General features: G+C 49.1%; 1 protein-coding gene across 1 annotated transcript in view; it reads left to right on the top strand.

The window, feature by feature from the left end:
- The window catches only part of Srrm4 (serine/arginine repetitive matrix 4), a 147,672-nt gene extending 142,278 nt beyond the window's left edge, over nt 1-5,394 (top strand). The window contains exon 13 of the mRNA XM_055606323.1: nt 594-5,394. Within this exon, the coding sequence (XP_055462298.1) occupies nt 594-879 (286 nt within the window). The 3' untranslated portion in view covers nt 880-5,394. The remainder of the gene's footprint in view (nt 1-593) is intronic.
- Nucleotides 5,395-15,911: the final 10,517 nt, after the last annotated feature.

The following is a 15,911-nucleotide window of genomic DNA, read 5'->3' as shown; positions in this document are numbered from 1 at the left end:
CCATGAGCATCCTCGTCACCGGATGGTTGTCCACGCTGCTGGCTGACCGATCATGGATGTGTTTCATTTTCTTAAAATCAATGCGCCCTTTTTCATCATGCTTCCCCACCATGCACGTATGTGGGCCTATGTGCAATGATGTGTTACAGTAAGTGGAAAGCCGGCCTTGCCCTCCTAGAAATAGAACCTACTAGAAATAGAAGTTTCCAGTAAAAAAAAAAAAAAAAAAAAAAAAAAAAAAAAAAAAAAAAAAAAAAAGTAAAAATAGCAAAACAAAACTTCAGTTAAAGCGTCGATGCAGACACTGTTGCAGGCTGCAAACTCTGAGCCCCAGGCCTGATTTGTTGATATTTTCCCCCTTTTTTAGTGGCATTATTGCTTTTTCAGGAATAGAGAAGCACTAAGCCAGGCTTTCTCTTTGATCTCTTAACTATGAGATAAGAAGAGATGGAGGAGTTTGTTATTTTGTTGGGGTTTGGGGTTTTTCTGATTTGCTTTTTTCCCCCTAAGAGACTTAGGGATAGAACGACATTCCTTTCCCTGGGGCTCCCTGGTTGCTGAGCCCTCATGCTTCCTATCTCTGGTCTCTGCAGTGCCCGCAAACGCCCCATCCCCTACTACCGACCCAGCCCCTCCTCCTCCAGCAGCCTCAGCAGCGCCTCCTCCTGGTACAGCAGCAGCAGCAGCCGCTCGGCCAGCCGCAGTTACTCCAGGAGTCGTAGTCCCAGTCGGAGCCGCAGCCGGAGCCAGACCCGGAGCAGGACGCGGACCAGCCGCAGCTCCAGCTCCCGCAGCCTCAGCTTGGGCTCCCGGAGCCGCAGTCGGAGTCGGAGCCTGAGCTACAGCTCAGCAGAAAGCTATGCCAGCACGAGGCGCTAGGCAAAGGCCCTCCCTCGATCCAGCTGCCCACCGGGAGGACCTCTCTGTACTCTCTGCCAGTCTCCTTTACTACCTGACCTTCATACCGTCTCCCTGGTGACAGATACAGAATACTCCTGGCTCCTGTCTTCCATGCTTTCCTGGGAAGGTGGGATGAGATACAGGGACTTCTATTCCTTTGCCAAGCTGCAGAGGAGCCTCTCCACCAGTACCATCCCGGGGCTCACCTGGGCGGAGGGAAAGGGCCACCTGTGGGAAGGTACGATCCATGACTCAAAAGTGCGAAGATATGCAGAGACAACTCTGGTCCACTCACCCACCACTCACAGAATATTTCGTGATATTCTGCCCTCCTTCTCCCTTCATTCTATCTCATGGCTGCGCATTTCGGACCCAGTGTTGGGAAGAGAGGAGACCAAGGGTGGTTGAAGCCCAAGACAAGATCTTGGAGCTTTTGCCTCCAGCTCCTGGGTCCGAGAGAGGTGAGACAAGAGCAGGGAAGGTTAGCGTTGCTAGTGTCCAGGGCAAGACTGGAAATGGGCTCTCTAGTTATACCTATGCGTCATCCCCCTCCTAGTATGTCAGCATGGTCAGAGAAGGGAGCCCAGCACCTTCCAGCTCTGTGGAGGCCCTCATACAGGGCCCTGTGACCCCACAGGGATAAGGAGACAGTCAAACAGTCAGCATACCTTGGGCTACAGCCCCAGTTCCCAAGTTTGCCTCATCCCCAGTTAGCTGGCACCAGTGTGATTCCACGGGACCATCTGCAGAGCATTCCCAGTGCTGTGGCTAGCAGCCAGCCCCCAGCGCCAGCCAGTCTGCCCTTGCCCTCCAGTTGGCGCCTGCCAGCCCCCTCCACATTGCCCAGACTGCCACACCCTGGATTCTGCCAAGCATAGCCTGGCACCTGCTGTCCCACATGAAGACCACTCTCCTTGCCTCTCAGGAATTTTGCCAGGATAGGACACTGCATGTAACTCACTGTTGTGGGGGGAGGAGGGGGACTCAAGTCCGGAGAGCCTGTGACAGAGGAACTTGAGGGGTCCCTGTCATGGCCCCCTGATAGCTTCTGAGTTTGCTGTCAGCTTAGGGAAGTCCAATCACACTTAGGGAAGTGCCCTCATCCTACCTTCCTCCGGCCCGGGCTGGCCAGCAAGGGTAAGCTGCCCTCTGACACACACATTCCATGAGGTGCTTTGTCTGCAGAAGATATTGGGAACGGGCAGGTGAGAGAGATGGTCCTTAAAATAAACCCGTGGGCATCCCTCCTCACCAGCTGTCTGGCTTTCCAGAGCCTGTGGGTGTCAAGTTTGTGATGACAACAGCTGAGCAGGCCAGGGCACACGGGGAAAAGGTTCTTTCCCATCTGTGGACAGTGAAACACCATGGATGCAAGGACAGGCGACACTATTTATCCCTCATGCTCCAAGATAAACATTGGGGGTGGGGGAACTCCCATCTTAAAAGCAGTGATCTTTCTACAACAATAGTCTCTAACCTATCACGGTGCCTGGAGCTCCAATGAGCACCAGTGGAGTTCTTCATCCAGTAGGAGAGGAATGGGGGATCAGTGGCCACACTGGCTTTCCCACCATGGCTTTTAACTCTGCCCAACAAGACTCGTGGATGCCTATGTTGAAAGCACGAAAGGCCAGGTTGCAGGTGCCTGGCACAGGAGTAGGTGCCCTGGGAAGGCATGTACAGCAACTGTAAATAACCCTCGTCCCCACCCAGGATGCCAAAGGAGCTGCATCTCTGTCATGGAGACAAAGGCTTCCAGGAGCCACCAAACCTCCTCAGCTTGTGAAGACGGGAAAGCATGTCGGGAAGACACGGACTATCTTCATTCAAACCACTCTCGGGGACTATTTGGCCTGGGGCTCCTAGCAAACTTTTTTATTTATTCAATTTATTTATTTTTATTTATTTATTATTTATGTGATGCGCTCCCTTTCTCGTCATTAGCAGTATTTATTTATTTATTTATTTATTCAGAGAGAGAGATTGTGTATCATGATGTGTGATCATGTGTGTATTTGGCAGGATGGTCTTCTAAATTATTTGTGCATTTTAAAAAAAAATCTCGTTGCTATGGTTACACCCGGAGAGGCCAGAGGCATCTGGGTCTTTCCCATGAATGCTCTAAGACCTGAGCATCCTGAAACTGAACCAGAAGAGCATGAGTCCCAAGGTTTATTGTTCAACTTGATGCCAGTGAGGCTCAGGCTTGTACACCCGCTGATCTGCAGTATCAGAAAGATGAGGTCAGCCACAGAGCTCATGAACCTAAGTCCAGGGCGAGAGCCTGACATTAGCATTTAGAGAAAAGCTACACAAAATTTTAAAAGCCATGAAGGACTCGCTGAGTGACTGCAAGTGCCATGTCTTGGGCGGATGGCCAGTCTTCGGTGGCATGCATAATAGAGCCATCCCTTGTGATTGGGGAACCATGTGGGTAAGAATGGTTTCATACTGGCATGGTTCTTTCGGACAAGGTGTCAGCCTCATGAGGTTTGACTGATGCTCTGACATCTGGAAAGAAAGGTAGGAATGGGCTAGCCTAGGGAAGACATTGTGCTCAACTTGATGTCAGCGGAAGGCATTCACGTCTTCCTGTGAGCAAAAGTGGGCCGTTTTGTGTAAGCTACACTGCTTCTCCTCCGGGTATCTAGCTCCTCCCCCCAGCTCTCAGCTTTTGAGATTGGAAAGCATCCCTGCTTTGTGTTTTCCTGCAGTAGACAAGCACTGTTTTGTGACGAGGGCATGAGCCATGGGGGGGGGACCCACAACCCAAACCAAACCTCCTTTCGCTGTTCCATTGAGGATAGCACAAAGCTGCTTCTGAAATTAGAAAATAAAGATACAGATGGAAGGGACAGCCAGATGTCACCCCAAAAAGGTCATTTCTAAACTCAGTCTGGGATCTCGGACCTGGAGACATTTATCAGTCCTGCCTTCCTGGCCAACTGGCAGTGACTTTCTGGCTGCTGGCTACAGAGAGCTCTTGCCCTTTCTGAAGCCATTCTCCACAGCCTCGTAGGTGCCAGCTTGCCTGGTCCTGTAGATTCCCCACCACACCCCTGGATGTCCCCATCAATGTGGCTGTCATGTTTTAACCCAAGCAAGGGGATAGTCTTCCCTTGGGACTAGTTTTCAGAAGATTGTTTAGATACCTCTAAACAATCCACTCTCTTCCTTATAATCCTCCTCTTCCTATTCCTCCTCCTCCTCCATCTCTCTCTTTCCCATTCCTGCTTTTCTTTCCAAGCAAACATAGAATTCTTTCCAGGACACTGATAGCCTTGGTTAACCAGAACCACTAAACCCAGGTATATCTACCCACTTTACCCTCGTTACTTTCTGTCTCTAGGGAATAAGAGCTCTTGAAAGTGGTTCGTAGCTATGCTTATACAGTGGGTAGCACTCTGTGTTACCAAGGCCGTTCAGGGTGAGGATTTAGTTCAACCACCAACATCAAAAATGGGAAGAGAGTATAGACTGAGGTTAAGCAGCATGTTACCCAAAGCTCCTTGACCTTGGGTCTCGGTCTCAGAGAGTCCTATCCCTACATTTCTCAGACCCGAAAGGGTTTGCTTAAAGAAGTACAAATTTGGGGTGCTACCAAAGGTTGAAAAAAGCAATGAGTTATGTCTTTCTCAAGGCCAACTTGCAGCTTTTTTTTTCTGATGCCGTGTTTTTCTTTTTCTGTGTTTTTCTTTTTCACTGAGGGTGAAATCCTCATGCACACTCAGCAAGGCTGTAGCAAAGGAGCCTCACCCTCAGCCCTCTGCTAGATTCCCTTGTTCTGAATAGTCTCATGGCTAATAGTCTCACCTTGGCTTCCCCTCTGCTGAGTAGAAAATTTGATTTGATCATCTATGACGCATGCCCTTCTCCACCGGTCAGCCCACAGAGACTCTCCGGCCTGACACATCATCGGCAAGGCTTTAAAGAAGGCTATTCTCTGTTCTGCACTGATGAGCTGATGACATTCACACCATGGTCACCATCTTCTATCTGTAACTGTTTTTTTTTTTTTTTTCTCTCTGTGTATTGGGGTTTTTGTTGTTGCATTGTTCATCTTTGTTTTTCTTTCGTGAGTGGTTTTGTTTTGTTTTGTTTTGTTTTGGCAGTTGTCATTTTGCACTGTAAATACCATGATGTGAGCCTATCCTCAGGACACGGCTTATTTAATAATTTATTATTTTCTATTTATTGAGTGGTATTGGGAAGGGAGGGGGAGCAGCCCTCCCACTGGGTTGCTACTGGAAACTGGTCCATCTCTCAGCTCTGGGTGCTGCTGTAGTGGGGTATTATCACCCAGGTAACGATTGCTGGATTCACCAGATGAGTTGGAACTGTCAGAAACAGAGGCTTCCGTCATACAAATTAAATTCAAATGGAACCAAAACACTCGTTATCTTCGGAAAACCTCATGTAGGTGGAAATGAATCGAGGAACTCAAATGCCTGTACACAAACCAACTTCTATTAAAAAGTCACAACTTAAAAAACACAGAGAATCCTTTTTCTCTAGCCATTTTTTGTTGTGTATAACAAGCCGAGCCAAAGAGAAAGCAGCAGCGTTCCTTTGCGCTTCCCTTCCTCTGGGGAATAAAAGCAATGGGTCTTGGGCCTCAGTCTTATCATCTGTACAGTGGACTTGGCCAATATGTTCTGGGGAGGGCAGGGGGAGAGAACTCTACTCCGATGCCGTGGGCTCCACCCTGGGGATTTTGTGGCTGTGTTGTTTGCTGGAAGGATGTCCACCAAGGAAGGAAGGAAAAGGCTTATTCTTCCCTGTAGCGCAAAGTTGGAAGAGCTGAGTTGCGGGACTCGAGGTGATGTGAGTCTTAGAGCCTGAGTCCAAGGCTTCTGTGTCCAGTGTAAACTCTCCAAGTCCAGTTTCCGGGAGTCATGATGGCGGAAGACAAAGTAGCTCTACCCTGTCCTGATTCTAACCATTGTCTGTTGTCAGGTCGTATCTTCTAAAATTATTCTGATAAGCCGGTGATAAAGGTGCCACTTTCCAGATGAGAAAGCTGAGCCCATGGAAGGGAAATGTCAACCCCAACTCCTAAAAGTGTCATCTGCCTGCCTCTGTGTCCTTTGTCCCCATCAGTGGGTCTTTTATAGGGGACCTAAGCTGTAAGGACTCTGTACTGGGTCTTTCTTTTTTTTCTCTCAACACTAAGCTATTTCCTCAAGTGGCCAACAGCCAAGGACCTAGCTGATTCTGTCCCCACTGACTCAAGGGATTTGGTGCATCTCAAAACCACTTCTCTACATTAAGGGCTGGGACTTCCCAGATGGAAAGTCCCAAAGCAGAAGACCCTAACTATCCCAGCTCAGTCTGACCATGCAGTATCTGCCCAGAAGGTCTGCCTGTGGGGGAGGGGAGGAGAGAAGGAGGATGAGAGGGAGGGAGAGAGAAGGGGGAATGCTGCTGTGTCCTCCAGCATCCTGGGAGCCTGTCCTCTGCCCAGGGTTACAGTAACCACAGCCCACTCTAACCTTCCCAGAACTTCCAGGTTTTCAGTGTAGGAGCCACATCTCTGTTCTAATTAAAGATCCATGGAATAGCGCTCTCGTATGTGGCTCAGTGTCTTCTGTGTGCAGGATGTTCAGAGAAGGAAGACGGGTGACAGGGAGCCCTCGAAGCCCACCTGCTGTGTCACACACACACACACACACACACACACACACACACACACATGGCTCAGTGCATTTATTCAGTTTCCCCAACAGACCTGTAAGCACTTAAGTTGTTTTAACTTTTGTGTGAGTTTGTGAGTGTGTGACGCACATCCAGAGGCCAAAGGATAACTTCAGCTGTCATTCTTCGGGTGCTGACCAACTACTTTTTGAGATGGAGTCTTTCCCTGATGGCCAATGAGCCTCGGGTATTAGCCTGATTGTACCTCCCCCATCGCTGAGGTTACATCTGTGGGATAGCATGCCCAGCCTTTTTAAAGTGGGTCCTGGGCATCAAATTCAGTTCCTCACATTTGTGAAGCAAGTGATTTATCAATCGAACCCCCTATTCAGCCTGGGTTTTGATACCCATGCTACCCAGATGGCAGCATCTACACATTCCCCCAGGAAACCTATTCCAAATCATCTCTTCGAACACCTCATCTTAGTCTTCTTCTGCAGCCCTAATGTTAGACTTCCTTCCTAACAAGACAGAGACTGAAGCTTGGAGAAAAACAAAGTCACTTGTCCGAGAGCATCCTAGAGTCTCCAGAATCAAGGATTCAGATAAACAGACTCAGAATCCCAGCTTGCCAACCACTGTCCATAGCTCTTCCTCTTGCTTCATGGTCTGACAAAGGTTTTATTTGGTCCTAAATACCTAGGACACTTCTACTGCTGGCTGCGTAGCGCTGGACAAGGGTCCAGGGGGTCCAGTCACCCTGTAGGTGACTGGTTTGCCGAACTGCAGAATGGGTTAGCAGCACCCATTTCCCTGGGCTGCTATGGGAACAAAAGAAGAACATGGGGGATCCATTCTTTAATTACCTGAAAGGGGGGAGAGCATTTGACTAATGTCAATGAGCAAATTAAATGTCCAGGAGTGAGTCTGTGGTGAAGCAGTGGGAGTGCTGGCCTCAGTACAATGGCGCTAACTTGGAGCACAGGGTTGGGGGAGGGGGTTGGGGGTGTTCCTAGGGCAAACCTCTCTTCCCCTCCTGGGTAGGCTGAGAGCACTCATGGGAGAGGTGGAAATGGGTGGGCTTGGTTGCGGGGATGTGGGGAGCACAATGAAAACAACCAAACTCCCATCCCAGTGTTGTCGCATCCTCCAGCCTTCAAGGGCACCTGTGCCTCAGGTTAAAAATCTTATGGTTAAAATGCTCATAACATCATTTTTCAAAATAGCATGTGAGTCACTATTACACACAGACACACAGAGAGAGAACCAGTTATCCTCACCACTCATCCTGGGTCTTTCCCAATGAAAACCTGCCTTGGGAATCATGAGGATGGAATAGCCTGTCTGAGCAAAATCTGCACCATTACCACCTCCACACACACACACACACACACACACACACACACACACACACACAATGATTTCATTCTTTCAAAATAAGCTGGTTATGGAGCTGTACCCAGTGCCCTTTGCTGAGGCCCTGTAGAGACTAAAACCCATCAATGACTTAATGGTCACCTGACCTTTGAACTACACTTTGGAGTGCTCTATTTGACGGAAGGTACAGTTAAGGCTCCAGAGGCAAATTCACATAACTGGTGGGTATCTGGATCCCGGTCTGAGGGCTCCAAGAGCATTTTTTAAAACTTGTTTTTTGAGTGTGTGAGCCCCACCAATGCAGAGCTATTTCCCACTGCGCCACCCCTACCTCCCAGCAAATGGCTCCAACAAGATGGCTTCTCAGAAAGTGTGGCCTTTAGGAGGCTGCCCCGGTGACTAATGTAGTCACCTCTCCGTGAATCATGGAGAGGCCTTCACCTTCCTATCTCCTGCTCAGACTCCCAGTTACCGGAATCCACGTGTTTATCTAATGATTTATCTGGGCAGGTGCCCTACTCCCGCACCCCCCTACTTCTACCTCCCCGCCCCCCCCCCCCCCCCCCGTAGTCCCAGCTGTCCTGGCTGCAGAGGGAAGAACCCTGCTTCTGCCGAGTCTTCTTTCCTTACCAGCTTGGCAGCTGCCCAAGTCCGGAGCAGAAGAGGCAGCAAGACTCCAGCACGCCTGTATCTGGTGATCTGGAGATACGTGCAGCCTCTCTGCTGGGTAGAATCGATGAAACAATTCAAGACGTGGGTGGAATGTTGGAAAACAAAACCTCCCATGAGATGGAGTCCAGACTCCTGCCCCTCCATTGCAGCATGACGATTTAAGCAAGTCTAGCCTTTCTTTAGGACCGAGCTACTCAGCCTATTAAAAGATGGAGGAGTAAACCAGAGGGTCCCAACCCTATTAAAATCCTCACGAACCATGTGTCTGAGAAAGAATGCCAGGCCCCTGTGCTTCTAGAAGTCTCCCTGGGCTGTTCCGGTATGAAGTCAGGGCAGAGAAACCCTGAAGAAGAGAGCACCCACAACACTGCGGAGCTGAGCAGTGTTCTAGGGTGAAGGACACGCTTACACATGGTGACCATAAAGCCAGCAAGAGGACCACCCAGCATCTCCACGGTGCCAATCAAGGGCCAGGCAGGTATCTGGGAGCCCCACTTATGTCAATGTAAGTTACCCACATACTCATCCCCACCACACCTGCGGGAGGTAGATGCTTGGTTAATGTCAATTTCATAGTTGCAGAAACTGGTGTGTTACAGTGGTTCTAGGTAACACTGGTAGAAAGCTACCCAGTGGGCGTTAGGATGGGCGAAGGTGGAGGGCCTAGCAAGACATCACAGGGGTGAGGAAAGTGTCCTCTAGATGGATGCTGGGTACCGAGTAGGAATGAGCCAGGAACAGAGATGAGGCTAGGGGAGGAGCAGGGTAACCATGCAAGGGGTGGGGTGAGGTAGTGGTTACACCTGCCTGAAGTCAGCCCCTTCCCTCAACTCCCATCCTCACCCCTTTCTCCCCGGGTGTGTTCCTTCCTTCATACTTACTGCTACCTGTGACTACTTCTCTTGTCTGTTTGGTGCTGGTTTCTGAGGGCAGGAGCCTTCCCTGCCTCATTCATTCCCTGTCCCTGCAGGGACGCTATGGCTGGTACTCAGCTGGCTGTCAGTGACCTGGTCTGCCCCTGGCTTCCAGCTCTGCTCCCTCCCAAACCCTGTCCTTTTTGAAGATGATTAACTTATATTGTGGTGTGTGTGTGTGTGTGTGTGTGTGTGTGTGTGTGTGTGTATGTGTGTCTGTGTGTGTGTGTGCATGTATGTGGAAAGGCTGCAACAAGATAGTGACATGTCCACCAAGCAATGCCAATAATCACCTGGGAAAGAGAGAAAAGAACACAGATAGCAGGGACACCTACCCTGGGGCTACAGAATGACACAGATCTTAGAAGGAGCAGCTGGAAGTGAAGACTTCGGCATCAAGAAGACGTGGATATGATTGTGGCTCTCTGACCTCATACCATGGAGCTCAGAGGAGGCGGTGTGGGCAAGGCACTCAGTGGTGCCAGTGACTGACTCAGCGTGGCCCTCTGATGCTGAGGAAAGGGAAGCAGGCGGGTCAAAGGCCTAGGTAAGCTCACAAGGAGTTTCTTCAAGCCACCTAGGCTGGAAGCAAACACTCCTACCTGTCTCCTCACTCAGAAGAATCCAGAGTTTCTAGAGAGCCTGGCTCTCTCTGGCACTCCCCAACCCCCTGGCATTCCATCAAAGCTTTCCACCTGGGTCATTCTGGGCTGTTGTGGGCTGTTTGTGCCTGTCCATCAAGGTGGAACGACAGTTCTACTTTACCACACCCTAAGAGTCCAACTCCACGTGACGGGATAGCCAGGGCCCACCAGCAGTTGGTCGACTCACTTATGGCTTTTCTTTCCACCTTGATTTTCTTTGCTCTGCTGTAAAAACTTGTCCGATGTTCTCTCAAATGACAACAAACACTGGCCCTCTTTGGCAATAGCCTCTCTCACATCTAAACCTGAAGTGAGTAATACCAACCACATTAAACAGAGTCATGTTGCCTAACAGAAATGGGGCTAAAAGGGGGCTGGGGAGAGAGCTCGGTCAGTAAGCCTTGCCAGGTAAGCCTGAGAGCCCAAGTTCAACCCACAGCATCTACATACAAAGCCAGGTGTATGCTTGTAGTCAGAATACTGGGGAGATGGAGACAGGAGGATGCAATGTGACTTTCTGGCCAGCCACCCTATCTTAGCTGGTGAGGTTCAGATCCTCATCCTGTCTTAAAAAATCAGGTGGACAGAGGCTGAAGAATGACACCCAAGGTTGTCCTCTGGGCTGTGTGTGTGTGTGTGTGTGTGTGTGTGTGTGTGTGTGTGTATACACATATGCACACACACACACACCTGCAATAAAAGACATGAAAAGGACAATAGGGTGGAACTAGCATATACACATAGAAGGGCGAGGGAGGGAGAAAGAGGAGAGACAGAGAGAAGAAAGGGAGAGTGTCTGTTTCTCCTCAACCTCTCTTTCTCAACCCTTTATTTCTACAATAAGGTACCTTAAACAAAGAGAATCCATGACATCCAATACTTGAACTTTATAGAGCCTTTCAGTCGTTTGAAGTTCTCAACAAAGTTTACTGTGAAGGTATCAGTACAGGGGTTTGCAAGTTTCTCACCTGTTTTCTGAAAGAGCTTAGCTTACGGAAAATTTTAGGGTGCTTGGACAAAATTATTTTCCCTCTCTTAGGATAGTGATGATTTCTACAATGCTCCCCCCCACCCCCAGTATCCCTTCCTTCTTCATCCTGGTTAATAAAGTCTTCCCACTCAGAATGGAGACAATGAAGCCCCCTCTACGTTAGTTCCAGTCAGGTGACTAATTTTAGCCAATCAGATATGGGCAGAATCTTTACACGGGAACCTACAAGATGTTCTTTCATTGCCCTGTTCATCTTCTCACAAGCTAGAATGTGGATGGAAGTCAGTGGCTCCCTGTTCCATGAGGTGGCCTGGGGAATGGAACTTGTACACATGTGACCAGGGACTTGTCTTGATCTCACAGGACTCCATGGGCATCAGACCAGCACTGGACAATGGTATAATAATAGTAATAATAATAATAATAATAATAATAATAATAATAATAATAATAATAATAATCAGCTTGTCTCTAGTTTTCATGAGCCATCCTTTGATGGTTGTTGTTCACAGACAAGGCTAATTCTCATCCAGGGTGTGACTGGGGCTATCACCCCCAAAAAAGCAATCTTGTTGGTATTCTTTTCCATCTCTACACACTATCCCAGGCTCTCCTAGCCCCACCCCAAACACAAACTCTGAGAACTTTCCCAGGCTGCACACTCCCAAGAGCTGTCACTCCCAGTCCCCAAAAAAGAAATTTCCAAAGCAGTTGCCTGGTGTCATGGTCACCAACTGGCCAATCCAGCTCCTGTTCTACCCTCAGAGGCTTCGGGGGGAGGAGCCCTTTGGTAAGAGACCTCCCACCTCTGCCCTTCCCAAATTGCTCAGAGCCACCTTCTGCATAAGGGACTCTGCCAGCTTGCATTATAAATGCCCCAAACTGTGAGGAACGGGCACCACTTTGCCAGACAAAACCTGATAAAACGAGGAGGCTGAAAGCATCACCCTTCATGTGAGGGGCATTCCTGTTGAGAATGGTCTTTCGAATGGAGCTATACCAACACACACAGAGGGACACAATTGGAAAGGTGATCCACCAGAACCAGCTAGGTTAGACTGCTGTCATGAATGAACCCCAAAGAACAAAAGTTTGTGTCTCATCTGTATCCATTGTAAAAGTGATGACTATGATTGATAATCACAGCAAACAGTTACCCTGGACTGTTAAATGCCGTGACCGGCACTGGCATTTCAATGAGTTGTGAGGCATTTGAATATGAAGCATTCCCACAGGTTTATGCATTGGAAGACACAGTCCCCAGCTGGTAGTGATGTTAGGGGGAGTTATTGAAGCCTTTAGGGGTTTAAGTGAAGGAAGTGGGTTCCCAAGGGGATAGACCCACTTCCTGCTGAGCTCTCTGAGCCTCCTGTTATGGGTCTTATAGGAAGCAGCTGCTGAGTGCCTCCACTGTCCCAGCCACAGCTACGACAACCACCATGGTGAACTGTATCCCTGAACCATGAACCCAAACCAAGCTCTGTTCCCTTGTGTTGTTTCTGGTAGGTACTGGGCCACCGTGAAGAAAATCCAGCTACCACAGAAGGAGGAGCTGGAAATGCTTGACAAACAAGCCTTCCGACAAACACAACACATTGTGTTAAACAGTATCTGCCAGGTGCTGGTGACACAGCCCCAAGAGATCAGATTAAAGTCTCTTCCCTCCTCCCTCCTACCACCTCCATGCTGGCGGAAGGGGACATGGAACATGTAAACACAGAATCAGATGTGAAAATATAATTCTCAGTTAGTGGCAAGTACAAGGAAGAAAACTAAACCAGCAGGTGTGTGAGAATGTGGTGGTCAATGGTTAAGGAAGGTTCCTCTGAGTAGAAATACAAGTACAGATCTCAGTAAGTTAGGAGAGCTGGGGAACACTGTTCCAGGAGGTGGGGACAGAGGAAACAATCAGGTGAGAACATTCTTGACTATTCTGTTTGAGAAACAGGAGACCTCTGTGGCTGGAGAACCAAGAGCGAGGGAAACTCGGCAGCAGAGACTCAGACTCTCACCACGATCTTTCATGTTGCCTTCACAAAGCTTTTTGGTACTTGAAACCATTTTAATTCCCCTTTTGGTTGTTTCTTGAGACTCATGAAAGCCAAGGGCTTCCCCCTCCTCCACCTCCATCTCTAGTCTTCAGGCTAATAGTTTGCACACCTAAGCATGCTGTGGAGAAAGGAATGAATGAGAAACGAGCAGGCCATGCTCCCTTCTCTCTGTTCCTCTTCACGTGTTCTCTGAGTGGCGTATCACCCTCCCGGTGGCAAGGTCTAAAATCCAAGTCATGCCTTTGATGGGACTCTTCTTGACTCTGGGTCCTTCCAGTGATTCTGGCCACATTCAGCTTCTTCACCTGTGGTAGCTCAGCCACATTACCTGCACCACCACAGACCCCCGATGCTGGACTCCTGGGAGTGGTGCTCCCATAATACATACTCCAGTGTGCCAGCCACTTCCCTAGGGCTGGGTTCTCCTCATTTTCCAAACACCATCTGGTTCTTTAGCCAGCTCAGGACAAAGTCAGCCCAAGCTCCTGAATGGCCATGCCCGCCATGATATAACTTCCTTCTACTAGGCTCCACCTTGCAAAGAACCCACCATTTGTCAACAGCACCAATGCTAAACACATGGGTCTCCCTAAACCACAGAAATAATTATTGTTTTATTGAATCATAAAATAAAGCAGGTGATATTATTATCTCCATCTTATGGGAGATTAGATAGATTATCAGAGAAGCTAAGTCAGTCACTCAGGGCAGCAGACCAGACAAAATCTGAACATGTTTCTTTAAGTTCCTATACGGCCATTTACTCTCCTTCAGCTCTCAAACCCAACACACACACACACACACACACACACACACACGCACGCACGCACGCACGCACATGCACACACATACATTCAGTCACACGCTGAGTGTGCTGACCTGTGAGTATGCCTGTGGGGCATATTTTGATTAATGATTTATGTGAGAGGGCACAGCCTACTGTGGGTGGTGCCAACCTTAGCCAGGTTGCTGGTACTGGATTGTAAAGAAAGAAGGCTGAGCCAGCCAAGGAGGGCAAGCCAGTGAGAAGAGTTCCTCCATGGCCTCTTCATCAGCTCCTGCCTCCATTGTTGTCCCTGCTGTGGCTTCCCCTGGTGATGGACTGTGACCTGTGAGCCAAGTAAACTCTTTCTTCCATAGGTTGGTTTTGGTCCATGCTTTATCACAGTTGCACAGGCAGATAAGGACAGAGAGTAACTATTAAGCATCGTGGAAGAGGGGCTTAAGAACAAGATTAAGGTGGGTACATGAATATCCAGTGCTTCCCGGTGTCTATGAGTGGAGACAAGGCAGAGTGCTTCTACTCATGGAGCTAAGAGATGCTTCCTCACACTAGGGACACGTGCCTGTAACGGACACATTCTGGCCCATCCCAGGCCACTGCCCAGCTCCCCAATCTCAATGCGTACCTAGTGTCATTTGTTCCACTGGAAGAGGTTCCAGAAAATGCGGTCCTACAAGAATGAGAAAGAGATGGGTTGGCAATCTAAAGGTCAACTATGGTTGTTAGATGTGGCTGGGATTGGAGGGCTGGGATCTGTCTGGGCACAGGGAGTGGGGCAGGTGGCATGGCTTTGATGTGAAGACCAAGAGATCTGGGCTTGACATTTCTGTAGACTTGAACTGAGAGCCCATAAATCAGCCTCAGTTTCCTCACCTGTAAAATGGAGGTTGCTTGGAAACCTTCCATTCCTTCTACCCATTATGGATATTTGAGTAAATTTCCAACTTGGACATGTTATGCAGGGCAGAGCAAACCAGAATCAGAACATCAGCTGCTCACAGAGGCTCTGCTGAGCCCCTGGCATGTCACCCTTGAGAATGCTGGATGGGAACAGGACACCCAAGCATGCTGCTCTCTTGAGGTGTGGTGTGCCCTGGATTCTTTTAGTGTCAGCTGTAAAGGGTCTGGGGAAGTGAAGGGAGAGAAGACAGAGGCACAGGTCTCCCTGGACGGAGGATCTCAGTGAAGGTGGGAGAATCCCAGAAGCCACCCTGAGAGAGCCCTGACCCCTGAGCCCTGGAGCAGGAGGAAAAACTCTCACCAGAAACCTGTTCCTTTGTGAGATCCTCCCTCAGTCTCTGACGATGATGTTGAGGTTAAGGAATGGGAGGATGGGGAGGAGGGGCCTCAGGTGCCCCAGGAGAGGGGGAATCCTGTATAAAGCACACACACACACACACACACACACACACACACACACACACACACACATGGCTGCAGGCCATTGTCCTGCCAAAACCTGTGTGACTACAGCCCACTGCTTCCGCCTCCAGGGGCCCCAGTCTCTGGAATGCAGGATGATGTCACCTTCTCCCTGTACTGTCTCTTTGGAAGATTAACTGTGGTGTTTCCCATGTGAACCTTTTAAGTAGATGGCAGCCAGGGGAGACGATATTTGCTCAGGGTCCAGGGATCTAAAATCGTAATGCACACTTGTATATACACTCAGATACATATATATACACACACTCATATGCATATACCATCACACTTATATATTCAGATACACACACACACACACACACACACACACACACACACACACGCTCCCAGGGTCTCTCCTTCTCTGGAAGAACCAGCCAGAGCTTCCTTTCTCTCTGCAGCCTCTCCAAGCCTGACCCCATGGTTTCAGCCAGTTGATGACAGCCCCGATCACTTTCCCCACACGGCATCTTACTTCTCAACAGGTGGCTTGGTCAGCAGGCGTAGCAACTGCCTTGCTTC

The sequence above is a fragment of the Psammomys obesus genome, unplaced genomic scaffold, assembly GCF_907164565.1.
Source record: "Psammomys obesus unplaced genomic scaffold, mPsaObe1.curated_primary_1811, whole genome shotgun sequence".
NCBI classification, from domain to species: Eukaryota; Metazoa; Chordata; class Mammalia; order Rodentia; family Muridae; genus Psammomys; species Psammomys obesus.
The sequence above is the reverse complement of the archived record's forward strand: the minus strand, read 5'-3'. Positions and strand labels throughout refer to the sequence as shown.